The sequence below is a fragment of the Helianthus annuus genome, chromosome 16, assembly GCF_002127325.2.
Source record: "Helianthus annuus cultivar XRQ/B chromosome 16, HanXRQr2.0-SUNRISE, whole genome shotgun sequence".
Classification (NCBI taxonomy): domain Eukaryota; kingdom Viridiplantae; phylum Streptophyta; class Magnoliopsida; order Asterales; family Asteraceae; genus Helianthus; species Helianthus annuus.
The window spans coordinates 189,506,640-189,527,965 of NC_035448.2; the positions used below are offsets into that span (position 1 = coordinate 189,506,640).

At 37.0% G+C, this 21,326-nt stretch overlaps 1 protein-coding gene across 1 annotated transcript; it reads left to right on the plus strand.

Annotated features, from left to right (window-relative positions):
• The first annotated feature begins 498 nt into the window (after window positions 1–498).
• LOC110920236 (uncharacterized mitochondrial protein AtMg00810-like) lies at window positions 499–1,386 on the plus strand. The gene has a single exon (XM_022164460.1). It carries the CDS (start codon window positions 499–501, stop codon window positions 1,384–1,386), a length of 888 nt encoding a protein of 295 aa, XP_022020152.1.
• The last annotated feature ends 19,940 nt before the right edge of the window (window positions 1,387–21,326 follow it).

Below are 21,326 nucleotides of genomic sequence, written 5' to 3' on the forward strand. Positions count from 1 at the left end.
ATGGGTCACTTGAGAGATACAAAGCCCGCCTTGTGTGCGACGGTCGATCTCAGCAAATCGGGGTCGATTGTGGGGAAACATTTAGCCCGGTGGTAAAACCGGCAACAAGTCGCACCGTGCTTAGTCTTGCAGTCACTCGGTCTTGGCCCGTTCATCAACTCGACGTCAAGAACACGTTTCTTCACAGTAATCTTCATGAAATGGTTTACATGCATCAACCAATGGGGTTTCGGGATCCAACTTATCCTAATCATGTTTGTTTGTTGAAGAAGTCCCTTTATGGGCTCAAACAAGCTCCACGAGCTTGGTATACACGGTTCGCGGATTATGTCTCTTAGTTTGGGATTTAGGCACAACCAATGTGATCATTCACTATTTATCTTCAAAGAGGGTTCCCTCATGGCTTTTATCCTATTATATGTTGATGATATCTTGCTCATTACCTCAACAGACACACTTTGAGACAAACTCCTGGCTTTACTCTCCAAAGAATTTGCTATGAAAGACTTAGGCCCTATAAGTTACTTCCTTGGTGTTGCTGTGACTCACACCAACAAGTCTTTATTTCTCACTCAAGAAAAGTATGCGATGGAAGTTCTCGAACGTGCAGGTCTCGCTGACTGCAGTGTTGCGGCTACACCGGTTGAGACCCAACAAAAATTAAGCTCAAAAACCGGCACACCTCTTCCCGATGCCACCAAATATCGGCGTCTTGCCGGCGCGCTTCAATACCTCACATTCACACGCCCGGACATTACGTATGCAGTCCAACAGGTGTGTATCCATATGCATGCTCCAACATCGATCCATATGAATGCTCTTAAACGGATTTTACGATACATAAAAGGAACCATCTCCTTCGGCTTGTATATTTCTCCGTCTCCAACCACGTCTCTCGTCTCCTATACTGACGCGGATTGGGGCGGATGTCCGGACACAAGACGATCTACATCTGGATACTGTGTATACATGGGCGATAATCTGCTGTCTTGGTCGTCTAAACGCCAACCGACCTTATCGCGTTCTAGTGCCGAAGCCAAATATCGAGGTGTGGCTAACGTTGTCTCTGAAGTGTGTTGGATACGAAATTTACTACTCGAGCTACATACTCCTCCTTCTCGTGCAACTATCGTCTATTGCGACAATGTTAGTGCAATTTATCTCACCGGGAACCCCGTTCAACATCAACGCACAAAGCACATTGAGATGGACATTCACTCTGTCCGCAAGAAGGTCGCTAAAGGTTTGGTTCGGGTACTTCATGTTCCGTCTCGATACCAAATTGCGGACATTTTTACAAAAGGCTTGCCCAAGATTCTCTTTGACGATTTTCGATCCAGTCTCACCGTTCGTCCTCCTCCCGCTTCGACTGCGGGGGTGTATTAGAATCAATCAAGATCATCCGAATTATTTGTAATATTGTGTCATTATTTTGTATATTATTGACAAATATAGAATAGGTCAACTATGTAAATCTATATATTCTTTGAGATGGATCAATAACAGTTCACGGTGATTAATTACTACTTTTATAAACAAGTCGACTCTAGTTCGAGTTCTTCTAAACTCAAGCTGAGCTCATTTGATTTACGAGAAGCAGAGTTCTTCTAAACTCACTCAAGCTGAGCTAGTTTGATTTACGGGTATTTTCTGTCTTTTATGTTAACTTATTGGGCGATTCGGCCTTTTTCATTTTATGTATAAGCATTTAGCATAATGTACGAGTATTCAAAATACACTCGCCAAATAAAAAAATAATAATATCGGTAAAAAGATGAAAATACCCGTGACTTAACAGAGAAAAATGGATGGAGTTAACGAGCCGGATGGAAATGACAAGATTTCAAACCTTTTGGATCCAGATGCGAAAAAACAAACCTTTGGACGAAAATCGCAAAACTGGCCAAACCTTAGGGACGAAAATGTCATTTTACTCTATATTATTTATCACAATGGCAGGCAAAAGAAGCTCACACATGGTATGTATATCTACTACACACACTATCATACTATGTAACATAGTTTCATCTGTGCAGTTGGATTTGAATGCTATGATGATTTATTGTATTTCAATATTTTGTATGTAGCTTAATCGATACACGTCGGCTAATGAAGCTGTTGCTCAAACAATTACTTCCAATTTCATCTTTTGGCAGGTTATGTTTTCTTACTCTTGTAGTTACAAAGTATTTATTGGAGTTTAATGGCAATTTGTTAAAGAAATTATTGTAATGAGAACGTAAAAGAACATTATATGCAAAAAGAAATTTGGGCTTTATTGGAGCTGAATGGCAATATATTGAAGGAATTATTGTAAAACCGGGAATTTTAAAATTATTATTATTTTAAAAAGGCCAATGCAAAAAGAAATTTGGACTCATATACTAAAATCATGGACACCTATATCACTTGGACTGGACTAGAAAAAGCCCAATTTTTGTATCATTTAGCAACGCTACACTTGCTTTTGTAAGACCTTTTAATAATAGTATAAATGATACAATTGTGTTTAATAATATATGGTATCGATATATGGTATCAGTATAAAAAATGCGCTTATGGCGCGGTATGATTCAACCCGAAAGCTTGTTGGAGGTACTTTGTTTACTTGATTTATAAATTTATTTTTATTGGTGGGTTAACTATTGTTACATGGACGAAAGTAGCAAAACTGACCAAACATCAGGGACGAAAATCACATTTTACACTACATGAAATATTTAGTCTTTATTTTTGTTGATAAACCTTTTTATTTTTTCTGACTTTTAAGCATGGATTTGTTGCATCCTGATAGAAAGCTTCTGATTTTTTTTTCTTTTTTGGTCCAATACAGAGTTACAAATTAGTTTACTTAGAATCTGAAACGATAAAAAGTCTGTTGATGTGGGTTATGTTTGATCTCTAACGGTCTAACGGATAAAATAGATAACCACCAAAGTGTATTTATTACGCTAAAATCTTCTATAACCTTTATTCGGAAAGTTACATTATATATAAAAAGTTAATTTTAGTTTTTTAATCACATGTGACAATGATATATAAAAATTAAGGTTTAGGACAAAAAGTGTTTTGGGTTGATCCGTTCCGAACCAACCTGGAGTCCTAGACAGCGTAGAACTCTTTCGACCCAAGTCCCAAGCTTGTTTGACCTTTGACCCGACCTACTATTTTGCCACCATTGCTGACTCAGATATATAAAAATTAACGCTCTGATCCTATACATGTAACATTCTTTGCCCTTTTACTTTTTACCATTGACTTTTCTTGGTTAATTCTGTTGAAAAGTAATTCAAATTTGATCATTTTGATGTCACTTGTGAGGTGATTGCCATCCTAATCATGAGTTGAAATCTAACAATCTCAGTTTTTTTCTTTAACTTTATTTCATTTTAATAACATATCAGGTGAAACCATCATGTCTTTATTTCATTTTATTTATATTAAAATTAAAAAAAATGTTATAAAGAATAAAAATACAATTAAAGGTACAATATTGAGAAAACAAATTTCTATTTCTAAGGTAGGAAGGTAAATGAGTTAACAGCTTGAGTTTGGGTTGTGTGGAGCTTTACATCTAAAGCTTGAGTTTGATTCATAGAAAAGTTTTAAAACTTGAGTTTTGCTATATTTATAAGTAAGACCGTCCGTAGTGGGGCGTGATTTTTAAAAAAAATTGAAAAAAAAAACGCCCTAAAACGCCCCCACCCCCATTACACGGGGCGTTATTAGGCGTTATTTTTTGAAAAAAATGTTGTTCGCGTTATAATGAAAACGCCCAATTACTTTGGAACAAATGATACACACCCAATCAATCACATCCACATGGTCTGATACCACATGGTGAATGCCCCATGTGTGCTTTTTTTTTTCATTAAAAATAATATGGGGGTTATTGGAATAATGCCCCACTACACCACTTTATGCTATAATGCTCCATGCTGATTGGGATGACACGTGTCGGATAATGCCCCATGGTAGAGGCATTATAACATCTTACCACTACACATGGTCTAAGTTCACATATATTTATAGTTATAATTATAATTGTACATATGACACAATATATATTAATTAGTTATTTATATCTATGTAATATAACTTTCTTTATTATTTATTAAAAAATTAAACTTATAATATATATTATAGGCTGATTTGTTTATCCTAATCAAGCTTGGTACAAGAAGCTTGGACCCGTATGTTAAAGAAGCTTTAGTTTAGGGTGTTAGGAGTGGTTAAACACATTAGAGTGGCAAACTAAAAAAAGACCAATCAGAGCGCGCCATGTCAATCAGTCAAAAGTGTTTAAACTTTGCTGAAAAGTGTTGGCAATGGTTTAAACACTTGCTGAAGTGGTAAACTTTTTTTATTATTTTTTTATGCACTATTTTATTTAATATTAATAAATGTAAAATAAATACATTAAATTAAAAAACAATAAACTTTCATAAATCAAATTAAAAACATCAAAATTACACTAAATTAAAAAAAAAATTACATTAACTTGAAATAAATTAAACTACTCTTCGTCGAAATCGACCAAAAAGTGGGGTAAATCTTGACTTGCGAGATGATTTATGAGATCGTGTTTTAGTCTACAATGCGTGTCTTCATCCATCAACTCGCCCAACACCGTATCGTCTAGAGCGGGCTCGACCGGAGGATCCCGAATGTGCACTAGTGCTATCGCCTTTCCTTCATCTTTCAAAATCATGTTGTGTAAAATAATACACGTGTACACACACTCCTAATTTTTTTAACGGATCTTGCTCGCATCGGTCGACTCAATACACTCCATTTCGCCTTCAAAACACCAAAAATCCGTTCGACGTCTTTTCTTGCCGCCTCATGTTGCCTCTTGAATTTCTTTTGGTCTACTTCGTGAGGGTAAGGGATCGACTTCACAAACACGGACCACGAAGGGTAGATTCCATCCACGAGCAAATAACCACGTTTGTATAAATGGTTGTTAACATAAAATGGACATTTTGGCACGGTTCCATTTCGTTCCGTTAAAAATAAAGGAGATTGTTGTAGCACATTGATATCTTTTTGAGAACCCGGTGGACCGGCAAAAGCATGCCAAAACCATAAGTCTTGAGAAGCAATCGCTTTGAGCATAACAGTCGGGTATCGGTGATCTCCTCGCATAAATTGGCCTCAATACTCTGTCGGATAATATCGCCAAACGAAATGGGTGCAATCAAGGCTACCGAACATACCTGGAAGGTGATGTTTTTCCTCATGAGCTTGGTATAAAAGTGCCATGTCATGGCTTGTCGGTCTACATAAGAACTCGGGACCGTATATTTTGCAAACCGTGTCGCAAAAATATTCTAGGCACTCGCGGGAAGTTCTATCAGCCATATGCAAGTACTCGTCGTTTTCGTCTGGAGTGTTACTAGTTGCGGGTTGTTTAATAGCCGATGTCACTTTTTGCAACGGTGTAAACCCCTTCCTACCTCGCGCATCGGGGGCCTCTTCAAACCACAGGTCGTTCTCTACCACGTCGGCCACAATTTTTAGAAACAAACGTTTCGACATACGAAACCTATGTCGAAAGATATCTTCATTGTACTTCGGGTCGTCGACAAAATAATCCGCCATGAGTGTCTCATGCCCCTCCTCACGTTGACGTTCAATATATCTCCTTCGGTTAGACGTGCCCGTGTCTTGAAGTTCGGCTTCTTCGATAAGATTTTGAAAAAAAAAATGCTACTATCGGATGAATCGTCGCTACTCATGGGTGGGAACCATAACGGGAGTTCAGCCGCCATTTTGTTTTGTAGATGTTTGGGAAGGATTGGTGGTATTTTTGGTTTGGTTGGATATAAATTTGAAGATAGTTTGGTATGTTATTTATAGTTAATTTTTAAAAGAAAAAATATATTTTTTTTAATTTAAATGGTAATATTACCGTTGAATCTCGCCCCTCAATGTCAAATTTCCTCTTCCCCGCGTCGTCATCCCCTCCCCGCACCACACCCTTCACCGACTCGGCAAAGGGTTGGCGGCGGTGTTTGCCGCTCGGCAAAACCGTTTGCCGACCACTTTGCCGCTACCACTCTTAACACCCTTAAGCCTAGGTTTGAGTTCGTTTAAGCGGTTAAGCCTGACTTGATAGGACCGTTTAATGAGCTCACCTCAGATAGTTTACTAACATTTCTACTCACTTATACCTCGATTTGAAAGTGAGAAAATATTGGTCTAACTACATCATGTGTAAGACGACCTTGTTTGATATTTGGAATAACTTTCACCTTCTTGTGCCCACAAATTGTAGTGGAATTAGACCATCACACAATAACAATTGTCGACAATTCTACACCATGTATAATTTCAATGTTATTTCTTTATAATAACTAGTGCTTCAAAAAGAAATGTTAAACAAATTAATAACCATAAAGCCAACACTTTGTTGTTTAATTAATATTTAATTAAAAACCGTTATTTACCAAAAAACCTCCATTTTTTAATTTAAAATCTTCTATTTGACTTGTGTTACACATGTCCTACACTACAACCATTCTTTTATCAAATACGTTTTTTGCATTAGTGTTTCATTGTATCATCAAAAGGAAGTTAATAAATATTTGACCTATGTCTTATGTGTTAATGTTTATGTGGTTACTGGTTTGGGTCGTTTTTAGCTTTGTGTTAGGACACTAGTGATGACAAAACAAACTCATTAAATCGTGCCCCACCCCCCTCTAATAGTTTTCTTTTATTTTTCTAATGCATTATGCGTTTTTCTTATATTATGACAATTGTATATTTTTGAAAGCTTGGGGATGTACAAGATTGCAATATGCCGCATACATACAACGTAAAATGGAAGCGAAAAAAGGTTGGGTACGTTCTAATAAACTTTTACGTAGCATATAGAACAAAGTTTATTATCATATATCAAAAGTTGTTTCAAACATCAGAAACAAGCTAGCCTTTATTTATAGGCGATTATAATGATCTAAGTTCAATCTAATACATTGACTATAGTCTTAAATGATGTTGTGGACATTTTCATCACTACGATTTTTGCTTGTGCGACCTAGCCCAAGCAGAAAACCCTCAAATGCACAATACAAATTAGTAACCCCATGACATTCACCATAAGAATAATTAGGTTGATTTATTTTATCACATTATCTCTCTAGGATACTAATGACCTCTAATACCATGTGACACATGACGTGATTACACACCGTTAGGTACCATGCAAGGTGGAAGAATAAAAGGATACGTTTTAGGCAAATGTTTATGTAAAATTTATATGTGAGGTTGTGGGGATTAGGATACTATATGGACAATGGGATGATGGTGCAATTTAACTGGAAAGAAATGATATCCTAGATATTATATACAAGAAAAAAAAATAGGGCCTTAAATGGTCAAGCATGCAAGCTTAAGCACAAAACCATATACAATGCATAATAAAAAGCTCCAAAGTTTTGAGGGTCTAGAACACATATTTTATTTATATATATATTATATATATAGAGAGAGAGAGAGAAAGTGTATCGTACAAAATGTCTTAACTTACGAAGCGTACGCTAGGACAAGTTCGCATGTTATAACCCAGAAAGGAAATCTCGCATGTTGAAAAAAAAAAACCAAAGATTGCATGTTAAAAAAAAAAAATTCGTATGTTAAAAAATAATAATTTCGCATGTTGCTGAAAAAAACCAAAATTGCATGTTAAAAAAAATTACATGTTGATACTGCATCTCGTACGCAACGTATGTTAAGGCAATTTGTACAATAACCGACCTCTATATACATTTCTCTTTAGTAGATAAACAATTAAAAAAACAAAACTTTGAAATGTTTACTACGATAAATTCAACATTCTTCAACAAAACTACTATATGAAATTATCTAAGATCTTCGGTGTAAGGCATCTTTGTCAATGAGAATTTATGATCACAACAAAGAAGTTGTAGATAAACTATTAACCGTACACTAGATGCTTACATTTATATATGTAACTAGTTGATGATCCGCCCGCATTACCGGACAATGGCTGAATAATTCTCAATCAATTAAAAAAGACTACTATAATTTTGGTAGGAAAAAAAACAAAAACGATGATAAGACCGTAATTTTGAGCTCAGGGCAAAAATGTAATTTTTCAGGACTAATGAGCGAGTGTTAGGCAGCTCCTTGACACGAAAGAAAAATTAAATCGAGTAAACCAATTAAAACAAAAAACCTTTATAGTTTTGCTAAAAAACTAAACCGATTAGGAAAACGTAATTTTTAACTGAGGGCGAAATCATGATTTTAATTCAAGGATAAAATCGTAAAATTAATTGGATCAATGTGGGAGTTGAGGAAGCTGTCGGCATGACTATAATTATACACTGCGGGCAAAATTGTAATTTCACCAGGAAAACAAACAAAAACGATGGACAAAATGTAAATTTAAGTTGAGGGCAAAGTCGTAACTTGGCTGTGAGGAAAAAAAAAACTAATGACAAAGCTATAAATTTATACAGGGCAAGATCGTAATTTTGAACCGAGGGCAAAATTGAAATTTTTAGCTGGGAGCAAAAACGAATTTATTTTTAAGTGGGGCTAAAAACATAATTTTGAACTGATGGCAAAATCGTAATTTTAGGGGAAAAAAACTAATGGCAAAACTGTAAATTGAAACGGGGCAAAATCGTAATTTTGAACCGGGGGCAAAATCGTAATTTTGAACCGGGGGCAAAATTGAAATATTTAGCTGGGAGCAAAAACGTAAATTTATTTTTAAGTGGGAGTAAAAACATAATTTTAAACTGATGGTAAAATCGTAATTTTAAAGCGGGATAAAATCGTAAATTTGTTAGGCCAATGGAAGAGTGGGCCTGGCACTATTCTCCTGTCGCTCATATCAGCCAATTCATGAAAACCACTGTTTCCCTGAATTTGTAGGTATTGAATATTTACGTATATGTCGTTATATACAATTCAGGGCCGTCCCCGAGAATCCTTAAGAATTCTTGGGCCCTGTGCGAGTAAAAAAAACTGGCCCCTAAACATAAAACACACACGTATAAGTAGAGGCTGGTTAACGTATATTGTGTACGCGATGCATTATCAACATGCGAATTGGGTTTATAACATGCGATTTCCTTTTTTATTTTACAAATAAACTAATACACCTAACTTTAGTTTAAACGCCCTTCGGACAAACAAAAAGAACCAACACTTAAATTCTTTAACCAAAAACAACTATAATACATGTAAACGTATCAAATTTGTTTGACAACACAAATTGGTTTGGCAATAGGAACATTTTCATACAAATAAAATAAATAGAACTAGAAATTGAGTTCAATTAGGTTTATATTTTAAATGATTAAATGAGAAACAAAAGAAACTACAAGTTTAAACAAGAAAAGATGTAAAGTTTTTTTTTTTATATAAATGATTTAAATGATTAAATGAGAAATAAAAGAAACTATGAGTTTAAACAAGAAAAGATGCATATATTTTTATGTAAAGGATTAAATTAAATGAGAAACAAACGACTTACAAATTCATGGACCTTTAAATTTATATAAGAAAAATAAAAAATAATGACTAAAACACTGACTTGAAATTCGGGAGTTGCGGCCTTCCCCTGTAAGCCCATAAACAAAATAAAATATGGAGGAGCCCAAATATAAGTAAAAAGGATAAAACAAAACTTCGGGGATTCGAACACTGAGACGCTGAAGCCATAGACAAGAGGCGCATCCATTAGACCAAAGACTGCATCTGTATATCTGATTTCTACAATATAGTTATATATAACATAAATATTTTTTAAATAATTTTGGGCCCTATGATACTATGGGCCTTGTGCGGTGGCACTTCCCGCACAGGCCCATAGCCGGCACTGATACAATTCTACTATAGATTCATATGTTTGTTGTCGGTATTAATATATGTGATACATTCATATGTTTGTTGTCGGTTTTAATATATGTGGTAAATAAGAAATTTAGTTGAATTCAATATATATGTCAAACAAAAATACGTCAAACAATATCTTACTCTCCTAGTCTCCTTTAGTATGATTTCAACATATAACACTAGCGCTGTCCTTTTCTACACGTGTCATAAAGAATAATTAAACAAGACCAAAACAATAAAAAGACATTGGCGGCCACTAACACTAAGGTTGAACGTAGTGGGGCGGTATAGCCCACTATAGCGCCGCTATGGCGCCGGGCACACCACCCCCCTGGGCGCTATGTTTCAAAAATTGGGGGAGGGCGTCAGATTTTTCGCGGCGTTATTTTTTGTTTGGTTAATCATTTGGCCAATCAAAAAATAGAAGAGTTTTTTATATTACTTAATAAAACTTAAAATTATTAAATAGGTAATGATGAGTAGGGGCTTTATGACTACGGCCTCAAATTGCATAACGCCCTATAAAGCCCCTTGCTGACGTGGCACGACACGTGTCGTATAACGCCCCACAAAGGGCTTTATGACTACACATGGCCTAATGGAATTTGAGATTCTTATCTTATTACCAATAATTAATAAACAAAAATTAATAAAAGACACCAATGTTTCTCGATGGTCTCACCAACTTTGTATACATTATTGGAGTACATAACCTTTATGAACATGGATTGATTATACATGCACTAGATGTGTATCTATATGCATTATTATTATTATTATTATTATTATTATTATTATTATAAGTAGAAAAGACAATTACACGTTGGCTGGGCCGACTGTTTTGTGTCATATGTATTACCTCATGGCTTCTTTTTTGTGCAGTAAGATTTTTTTTTTTTTTTTTTTTTTTTTGAAAATATTGTTATAAAGTTTAATTAAGGGTGCAACCTGCGGGTAAAAAACAAACAAACAGAAAAGCTCGAGTTTACAACTGAATTGGATTTGCACCTTTGAAATGGTTTACAATATATTTCTATAAAACATATTTTTTTTTTTATAACCAAAAGAAAACTAATGTAAAGACAAAAGGGTTTTAACTTTAGTTTTCTTTCACTGATTCTTAAGTTGTGACTGTTTGAGGTGATGACTTTGGATTTGTAAACAACTGAAATATGTGACAGATTGACTATAACTTTTATTTTCAGGGTGAGAAACTTTATTATAAGAATACCCGGTGTGGTTTAGTTAGTCCCTAAAGAGACTACCCGCCATGTAGGCGCCGCCTCACCAAGGGTGGAGGACCATCCCCTTGGGGACTACCTAAGGGTGTGAAAGACTACCCAACCTATTATAAAAAACCAATATAATATAATATATAATAAAGGGGAGAGAGAGAGAGAAATCAGAGGGGGGGGGGGGGCACTTGTTTGCCTCGTCTCCAACGGCTTGGAGAAGACGGCGGTGCGACGTGGGGGACGAACCGGGACGAAGAGAGGACGACCCCCATACCCCATGGTCTAAACTTTCAAGCATGTTGGTTAAGCATAAGTATTAACAACCCCTCTCTAGCTCCATCACTTGCTCATAAAACCGGCTAATGCCTATTTCCGTCATTAATTGCTTACCAACGATAAAAGAGTTCAATTCGTCGGTTCTTGAAGTTAGTGTTGAGTTGTCGAGTCTGATTTGATCACCACCACGATATGGGAGTCCGAATGCGCAATGGCTCTATTGGGGGAAATTGTTACATGGATGTCTAGGGTACACAACAATGTTGCCTTTTCAAGCATAGAATCAATGTGCCATCAATCAGGTAAGCTAACAAGGAGCTTATATGCTTAAAAGACAATGTTCTATAATGTGACAAGTTTTTCTCACCAAGAATATGGTGTTTCATAATAGTTTGGAAGTTATTAAGATGATTAATCACTTTATCAATGGTATGCTTGGCATTGAGAAAACAATCTTTATAATAATTCTTTCAACATTCACTAAGGTGATGACAACAAAGAAGTTGAAGCTTTGCATAATGAGATGATGTTACCCTAGATACGATGGTGGGTTTTTTTTTAGATTAACCTCCACGTGATAGATTTAATAATTGAGTTCAACGGTTGCCAACCTTGTAACACTCGTATTTTTATAATAATCTTGAAAACCTTGTAACTCTCGTATTTTATAATAATCTTGAAAATATTTTTCATCATTTAATAAAAGAGAAATTCTTACTTGATATGTATTGGGGTGAATTACTATTATGAAATAATAAATGATTTAAAGGTAGAAAAAAAGTCAAATATAATAAAACAACCTAGTTTTAGTGTTTGATGATCTCACAAATAAAAGTAGCCAATTTTGTCCTTAGGCAAACCTTTGATATGTGGATATCAAAGGTGGATAGAGCTTGCATAGGATTATACACACTTAGGTACAAAGGGAAAGAATCGTCATTGTGAAAGAGCAATGTTTTCAGAACCGAACTGGACGTCGAACTATTCTTTTTACCCGTCTATTGGTTGGACTGGTCCATCGATGGTCCACATGCATAGCTATACATCATATATATATATAATTAACATATGCATATAATTACCTAATGTATGTATTTAATTAGATACGTATACAATTACACAATAATATAATTAAAATGTATCAAGCTTATATAATTATGTGTTAGAAAATAACCACTGCTTGAAAACCACTGATTGGAAACCACTGATCAGTTTGATAAACTACTGATCAGTTTGTCTAACTACTGATGAACTTAACTACTGATCAGTTTAAGCACTGATCAGTCTAACCGCTGATCAACCACTGTCGGTTGAAGCAGTGGCAAGATGAAACAGAACCACTGATCAGAACAGTGGTTAGAAAGGTTGCAAAATTAGAAGTATAAAAGAAACAGTAAACGATTTAACCGGGCTTGTGTTTGACACAATTCCCTTAAACAGATTCGCCGTCTGTTCCCAGGGTACGCCGGTTCGAAACAGCACCGAGCGCTGCCGGACTTGAACACTTGCCTGAAAGAAAACTGGAGAATGCTGTAGAGAGAAAGAGAAGAGACTGTTGATTTCGGTGTGTCTAAACTGAACGAAAAGGTTCGGTTTTATAGCCATAAAATTGTAACTGTGTTCTCAACATCATTGCAGCATATTAAAAGACCAGACTAATGGTCATTATTGCAATTATTGTATCAGTTTTAAAACTGAAACATAATGATCATTAAAAAGAAATCATAACAGTCTAGAAACTGAAAAGAATGATCATAATTAAAAATGAGAATAACAGTTACGAGTCTGTGCAAAAACTGGCCTCACGCGGGCCCGGGTTTTCGGAGCTGCATTCGTGTCCGCAGGACGTGCGGGCACGCACGAGTTCAACCAAATTCCAGCTCCGAAACTCAAATTTTTGCACCCCCCCCTGCGCACGCGCGGGTAGGACTTGTGGTAAAACATGTCATAAGACTACAATTGCTTGGAGAAGCTTTTGCCTTATAAATTGCCTTTTCTTTTGTTCCCACACCAATGTGGGACAAGGTGGTTTTACCACTTGAGACTTTCCATTCACACCAAACTTCCAACAATCCCCCACATGAATGGAGGTCGATCTCAGAAACAACATTATTCCAATTTGATTTCAGCAGTTGAGTTTTGTATACGATAGGTAGGTGTTACCCTTTGAACCTTCGCTCATGAAATGCACTTAGCCCACTAGCTCTGAGTAGAACTCGATGTCTTTGAACTCGTCTGCCGTTTGTGTAGACGACAATGCACTTCACACAAGACTCTCCCTGACAAAGTCAAGTCCTCATAGTTATGTTCGTTATGGTCATGAACATGAGCCTGGTTCTGCGAGAGCCATTAGGTATTGTGCCCCAACAACACCCTTCGAAGCGACCCCACTTCTCTCTCACATAGGTGATTCACCATGTATGGTTATCTTAGTCGAATCATTAAAAGCCATAGGCTTAGCCTCACACTTGTCACTTTTTGGAATGGACTAGGAAGTTTACTAAGCCTTGCAATAAACTCCCTTATATATATACGTAGGGTTATCTCCCACAGTGACCTTATTAATTCATACAATTAGGTTTTCCTATTGAACTCAGCTCTTGGGATCTCCAGTCTACTGAGTTAGGTTTCCATCATATGAACTTATTTTCAAGGGCTTCAGTCCCATTCCCATGGACGACTTCTGTACTAACTCTCTACTTAGGCCTTTTGTTAGCGGATCCGCAATATTATCCTTTGACCTCACGTAGTCAACAGTGATAATTCCTGTAGAGATTAGTTGTCGTATCGTATTATGTCTACGTCTGATATGTCTGTTCCTACCATTATACATTGTGCTACGAGCTCTGCCAAGTGCCGATTGGCTATCACAATGTATACAAATGGCCGTTGCCGGCTTAGGCCATCTTGGTATATCCTCAACAAATTGACGTAGCCATTCTGCCTCTTCACCTGCTTTATCTAAAGCGATGAACTCAGATTCCATCGTGGATCTAGCAATAACCATTTGTTTTGATGATTTCCACGATATCACTGCACCTCCAAGTGTGAATACATACCCACTTGTTGCTCTGGAATCATTCGTGTCAGATATCCAATTTGCATCACAGTGTCCTTCTATAACTGCTGGATATCTGTTATAATGCAACCCGTATTCTCGAGTGTATCTTAAGTAATGAAACAACCGAGTGATACAGTTCCAATGCATTGAACTTGGGTTGCTTGTGTATCTACTTAGCTTGCTCACAGCAAATGCTATGTCTGGTCGAGTACAACTCATAAGATACATCAAGCTACCAATAATTCTTGAGTATTCCAACTGGTTCACCTCTATTCTTGGCTAGATGTTGACTTGTGTCAAGTGGAGTTCTAGCTTCATTAGAGTCATTCGCATTGAACTTCTCAAGAATTTTGTCCACATAGTGGGATTGACTTAAAACGAGTCCATTTTGGTTTCGCGTGATTTTGACCCCCAAAATCACATCCGCCAGACCCATGTCTTTCATGTCAAATCTTGCTTTTAGCATGTTCTTTGTAGATTTTATGATTTTGTCACCGCTTCCAGCAATGAGCATATCATCTACATATAGACACAAAATGACATATCCATCAGATGTGTCCTTCACATACACACACTTGTCACATTCATTGATTTTGAACCCAACATCAAGCATGACATGATCAAACTTTTGATGCCATTGTTTTGGAGCTTGTTTCAATCCATACAAGGATTTCACAAGTTTACACACTTTCTTTTCTTGCCCAATAGCTGTGAAGCCTTCGGGTTGCTCCATGTAGATTTCTTCCTCGAGAATCCCATTCAAGAAAGCTGTTTTCACATCCATTTGGTGAACTTCCAAATTTCTAATGGCGGCAATGGCAAGCACCAACCTGATGGATGTTATTCGCGTAACTGGCGAATATGTATCAAAGTAATCTAAACCTTCTCGTTGTTTATATCCTTTGATCACCAACCTTGCTTTGTGCTTATCGATGGTTCCATCTGGTTTCATCTTCTTCTTGAAGATCCATCGATATCCTAGTGGTTTACATCCTTGAGGAAGGTCCACTAGTTCCCAGGTATGGTTCTGTAAGATAGAGTCTATCTCACTTTTGATTGCCTCCCTCCACTGAGGTCCTTCTGAGGAATGTACCGCTTGTTGGTACGTTTGAGGTTCATCTTCTATCATATAGGTAAGAAACTCAGGTCCAAAGGATTTTTCAGTCCTTTGTCGTTTACTTTTCCTGATTTCAACTTCCTCGGTCTTAGATTGTTCTCGAGGTTCATCGTTTTCAACTTCTCCCTCGGGAACAATTTCCTCAACCGGTCTAGAAGAACTCGGTTCACTTTTATCTAAGCATGGGAACACATGTTCAAACCATGATGCATCCTTAGATTCAATTATGGTGCCTTTGCATATTCCAGGATTTTTAGAATCATGCACAAGAAAACGATAAGGACCATAAGGACGGGTGTATCCTATAAATACACAATCCACCGTTTTGGGACCTATTAGTAGCCGCTTAGGTGGTGTGACCACCACCTTAGCTAGACACCCCCACACTTTCAAGGATTTATATGGTGCTTTCTTTCCCGTCCATAATTCGTATGGCGTTACATCCTTTTTCTTATTGGGTATCATGTTCAACACATAATTTGCCGATAAGATTGCTTCCCCCCACATGTTTTGGTTTACACCGGAGCTTATCATCATGGCATTCATCATTTCTTTCAAGGTACGATTTTTTCGTTCCGCTATGCCATTTGATTGAGGGGAGTAAGGAGCTGTGAGTTCGTGGATGATTCCACTTTTTGCACATACGTCAATAAAAGGTGAAACATATTCACCTCCTCGGTCGCTCCTTACAATTTTGATTTTCCGATTTAGTTGATTCTCAACTTCGGCTTTAAACAAGATAAACTTGTCAATAGCCTCGTCCTTACTCTTAAGTAAGTACACATAGCAATACCTTGTACTATCATCAATGAACGTGATGAAGTACTTGTTCCCACCACGAGTAGGAATTGCTTTTAGATCACACACATCAGTGTGGATCATCTCGAGGGGTTCGGTGAATCGTTCCACCTTTTGAATGACGATTTCGTTTGTTTTGCTTCTACGCAAGTTTCACATTTATTAATTGAGTCGATATCGAATGTTGGTATGCAATCAAGTTTGATTAAACGACGAATGGAATTATAATTTACGTGACCTAGTCTACCATGCCATAAATTCGAAGACTCAATCAAATAAGTAGAACTAGTAGTGTTTTCTTTCATTGCATTCACGACAATTACATTCAGTTTAAACATTCCATTGAGGGCATAGCCCTTACCAACATAAACACCATTTTTGGTCAACACGACCTTATCCGACTCAATTACCATTTTGAAACCAAACTTGTTCAACTGCCATCCCGACACAAGGTTCTTACGAATTTCGGGAACATACAACACATTGGACAAAGTGAGTTCCTTTCCCGAAGTCATCTTCAAAACCACGTTACCCTCGCCTTTTATTTCTGCCGTGGCAGAATTTCCCATGAAAACCTTTTCTCCATTAGTCACCTCCTTGAAGGTGTTGAAAAGGTTTTTGTCAAAGCACACATGTCGAGTAGCCCCCGTATCGACCCACCAATCCTTGTTATTTTGCCCAACCATGTTCACTTCCGTGACCAAAATCGAGAGGTCCGTGACCATGGCAACAAGCTTATCGACTTCATCTACCATGTTCACTTGTTGAGCATTTTCCTTCTTCTTGGGAAGCTTGCATTCGCTAGCCTTGTGGCCTTGCTTTTGACAATTGTAACAAGTTCCAAGGAACTTCTTTTTCCCAACTCCCCCCTTAGGACCAAGGTTGGAGCGTTTCCCATGACTTTTCTTTCCGCCCTTTCCACTGTTTTTTCCCTTTGAAGATTGCCCATGTTCAACAAGATTGGCCTTCACAGTTTCAGGACCATCAACCTTTTTTAGGGCCACTTTGTTATCTTCTTCAATCCGAAGACGAACAACAAGATCTTCAATGGTCATCTCCTTTCGCTTATGCTTGAGATAGTTCTTGAAATCAACCCAACTTGGTGGCAGTTTTTCGATCATTGCAGCAACTTGGAATGTCTCGCTGAGCATCATTCCTTCCGCATGAATATCATGAAGGATAACCTGCAATTCTTGGACTTGGCTCATGACAGTTTTTGAGTCTATCATTTTAAAGTCCAAGAACTTTGACACCACGAATTTCTTAGTGCCCGCATCTTCTGTTTTGTATTTGCGATCCAAAGACTCCCACAATTCTTTGGCAGTTTTGGCTTTGCAATACACATTATACAATGTGTCCACCAAACCATTCAAGATAAAGTTGAGGCACAGGAAATCCGAATGATTCCAAGCATGCATCGCGCTCACAGTTTGAGCATCCATCTCCCCTTCCTCAACATGGGGTTTCGGTTCAGTCAAGAACCTTGCCAGATTCAGCGTGGTCAGATAAAAGAACATCTTTTGCTGCCACTGTTTGAAATTCACACCATTGAATTTCTCTGGTTTTTCAGCATGCGAAACTGCATTAGGCAGTGGTGCAACCAGACCGGTAGTGACAGAAACAGCGGAAGTCATGACCGCAGAAACAACACTGGTTATGACAGCAGAAACAGCAGTAGTCATCGGCTGAGATTCCATTCTGAAAGAAAACTGGTAATCAGTAAATAAAATCTGTTTAAGTTTGTTAGAAAATAACCACTGCTTGAAAACCACTGATTGGAAACCACTGATCAGTTTGATAAACTACTGATCAGTTTGTCTAACTAATGATGAACTTAACTACTGATCAGTTTAAGTACTGATCAGTCTAACCGCTGATCAACCACTGTCGGTTGAAGCAGTGGCAAGATGAAACAGAACCACTGATCAGAACAGTGGTTAGAAAGGTTGCAAAATTAGAAGTATAAAAGAAACAGTAAACGATTTAACCGGGCTTGTGTTTGACACAATTCCCTTAAACAGATTCGCCGTCTGTTCCCAGGGTACGCCGGTTCGAAACAGCACCGAGCGCTGCCAGACTTGAACACTTGCCTGAAAGAAAACTGGAGAATGCTGTAGAGAGAAAGAGAAGAGACTGTTGATTTCGGTGTGTCTAAACTGAACGAAAAGGTTCGGTTTTATAGCCATAAAATTGTAACTGTGTTCTCAACATCATTGCAGCATATTAAAAGACCAGACTAATGGTCATTATTGCAATTATTGTATCAGTTTTAAAACTGAAACATAATGATCATTAAAAAGAAATCATAACAGTCTAGAAACTGAAAAGAATGATCATAATTAAAAACGAGAATAACAGTTACGAGTCTGTGCAAAAACTGGCCTCACGCGGGCCCGGGTTTTCGGAGCTGCATTCGTGTCCGCAGGACGTGCGGGCACGCACGAGTTCAACCAAATTCCAGCTCCGAAACTCAAATTTTTGCACCCCCCCTGCGCACGCGCGGGTAGGACTTGTGGTAAAACATGTCATAAGACTACAATTGCTTGGAGAAGCTTTTGCCTTATAAATTGCCTTTTCTTTTGTTCCCACACCAATGTGGGACAAGGTGGTTTTACCACTTGAGACTTTCCATTCACACCAAACTTCCAACATTATGCACCGACGGACACATCCGTTGGTCATAGTCATTACCGACGAGAATATGTTGGTGATGCTTCAATAGTATAATGATCATGGGCGATAATCTTTCTCCGACAAATTTTACTGACGGGTTCCCGATAGAGAATTTACTGACGCATTATTGACGCCCATCCTCCGACCAATTTTTAACTTCATCAGCCAAAGTTTGACTCATTATCGACCAATTACTGATGGGCCTTTCTCCGGCAAAAGTTTGAAACCTATTGGATTGGCCATCGGTAATCCGTCGGTAACTAGCTTTTTGTTAACATCGCCAAATTTTTTACTTCATGTGTTGATCTACTAGTTGCATAAGTAATGCATGTCACGTTAGATCCCCCCCCCCCCAACCCACCCACATTTTGTGAACTTCTCTTGATAATCTTGTATTGTGGTCTCGAAACACCAATAAGTGGTTTCTCGTTATTGTGTTAAACTTGAATTTAACACAAACAAAGAAGGTGGTTTCAACCTATTTTGAAAATATTCAGTTTTGGGGACTTTTTGGGAGCTTTAGAGAGAGTCTTGAAGCAATTCTTTCAGCAAGACTGAAGATTGAAACCTGAAAATTGAAGATTGGAAGATGAATTCCATAGTTATCAGTGGCTAATTCCATCAAGATCATTCCTAGGTGTAGGATTATAAGTGTTAGGGTTTATTTTAACACAATTGGGTTTGAAATATTGTTCTAGTTTACTTTTTGATTAAGAATGTGTATTTGATTCTGAGTATTGTAGTAATCTTATGATTGTTAAGTTTTCTTTACACCATTGACGTTATGAGATAACAATGGTTTCTAAGTTTCAATTCAAACTAGGGCTTGTTCATTGTTCTTGGTTTACAAAAATACAATTATCAGTTATTTGTGTAGCCAAGGTTATTCTTGCACCATTTACATGCGATAGATGATTGTTGATGTCTACAACTAGTTTTTACATCAACAAATCCTAGAAATCATTGTGTTTTCAAATAAAAATTCAAATCCATTGGTTATGATTAATCCTAATTGTTTGCATATCTAAAAGCCGGGTTTGATATGTTTTCTCATTATTGTTGCTAAACCATTTAACCAAGTGTTCAAATTACTAATCACATCAAAGTCTTTGTTCGTGTTCTTATAACTCAAAACGGGATCATCTTTTGATTCCAAACAATTCAACCTTTAAAGATAAAATTGCAAGCTTCATAATTACTTTTACTTCATAATTAATCGTAATCAACCAAGTCTAATCACCAGGCACAAATTATTTGTGGTTCGACATCCTTCTTACCACTAACTAATCACACCTGGCAAAACATGCGGGTTGGGCCGGGTCGGGTGGTGGGTCAAAACAGGTTCGGGTCAAGATGGCTCAATTAAAAAAGGTTGTTTTGGTTCAGGTCAGAATAGATTCGGGTCTGAATGGGTTCGGGTTAGGACGGGTTCGGGTCAAAACAGGTCCGTGTCAGAACAGGTTTCGGGTATGAATGGGTTTCGGGTCAGGTCGGTTTAAAAATAAAATGTTTTTTCATTGAAAAAGAAACATATCACATTGATCCAAAAAAACACATTAGCCAAAATAAGTTGTTGTATGTCAAGTTAAATGCAGCTAAAAGGGGAAACTTACATATATTAAATTTATAAGGGTTATTGGATTTTAATAATCCTAAGTTTTACCTGTTGGCCGATAATAATCCCAATTTAAAAAATTCCCTTCAATAATCCCAACTTGTAAAAGTTTGGCCGCCATTGATCTTTTTCAGACATATAAGAATTTGATCTCCTCAATAGATTCAATTACACCTAGAGACTCATTAATTGATTTAAGTGCACCTATGTTAGAAAAGGATCAATGGCGGCCAAACTTTTACAAGTTGGGATTATTGAATGGAATTTTTAAAGTTGGGATTATCATCGACCAACAGGTGAAACTTAGGATTATTAAGATCTAATATCCCAATTCAGAAGGACAAATCAGTTATACTGCATATCAACTCAATTTCGCATACTTTGACTTTTAAAGGTCAAAATTAACAATTTCCATTTTTTTTCCTTTAAAAAAAAAAAAACTTATGAACTTTGGCATTATAGTTTTAAATTTCTCACATATTAACAAGTCTTGTTTCAATTATGAAACCAATACATTTCATACATAAGCTTCAATTGAAAAGCAAATCAAGATTTTGACTTTTGAGGTCAAAATCATGACTTCAAAAACTTTAAATTGAAATTGTTCTACTTCCAATTCCCAATCCCCTTACCCTAAAAATGGGAAACTTACATTTCAAACATATATTAAAT

Coding starts and splice junctions, on each gene's coding strand:
- LOC110920236 (XM_022164460.1), top strand. CDS start 499: ATGAAAGACTTAGGCCCTATAAGTTACTTCCTTGGTGTTGCTGTGACT.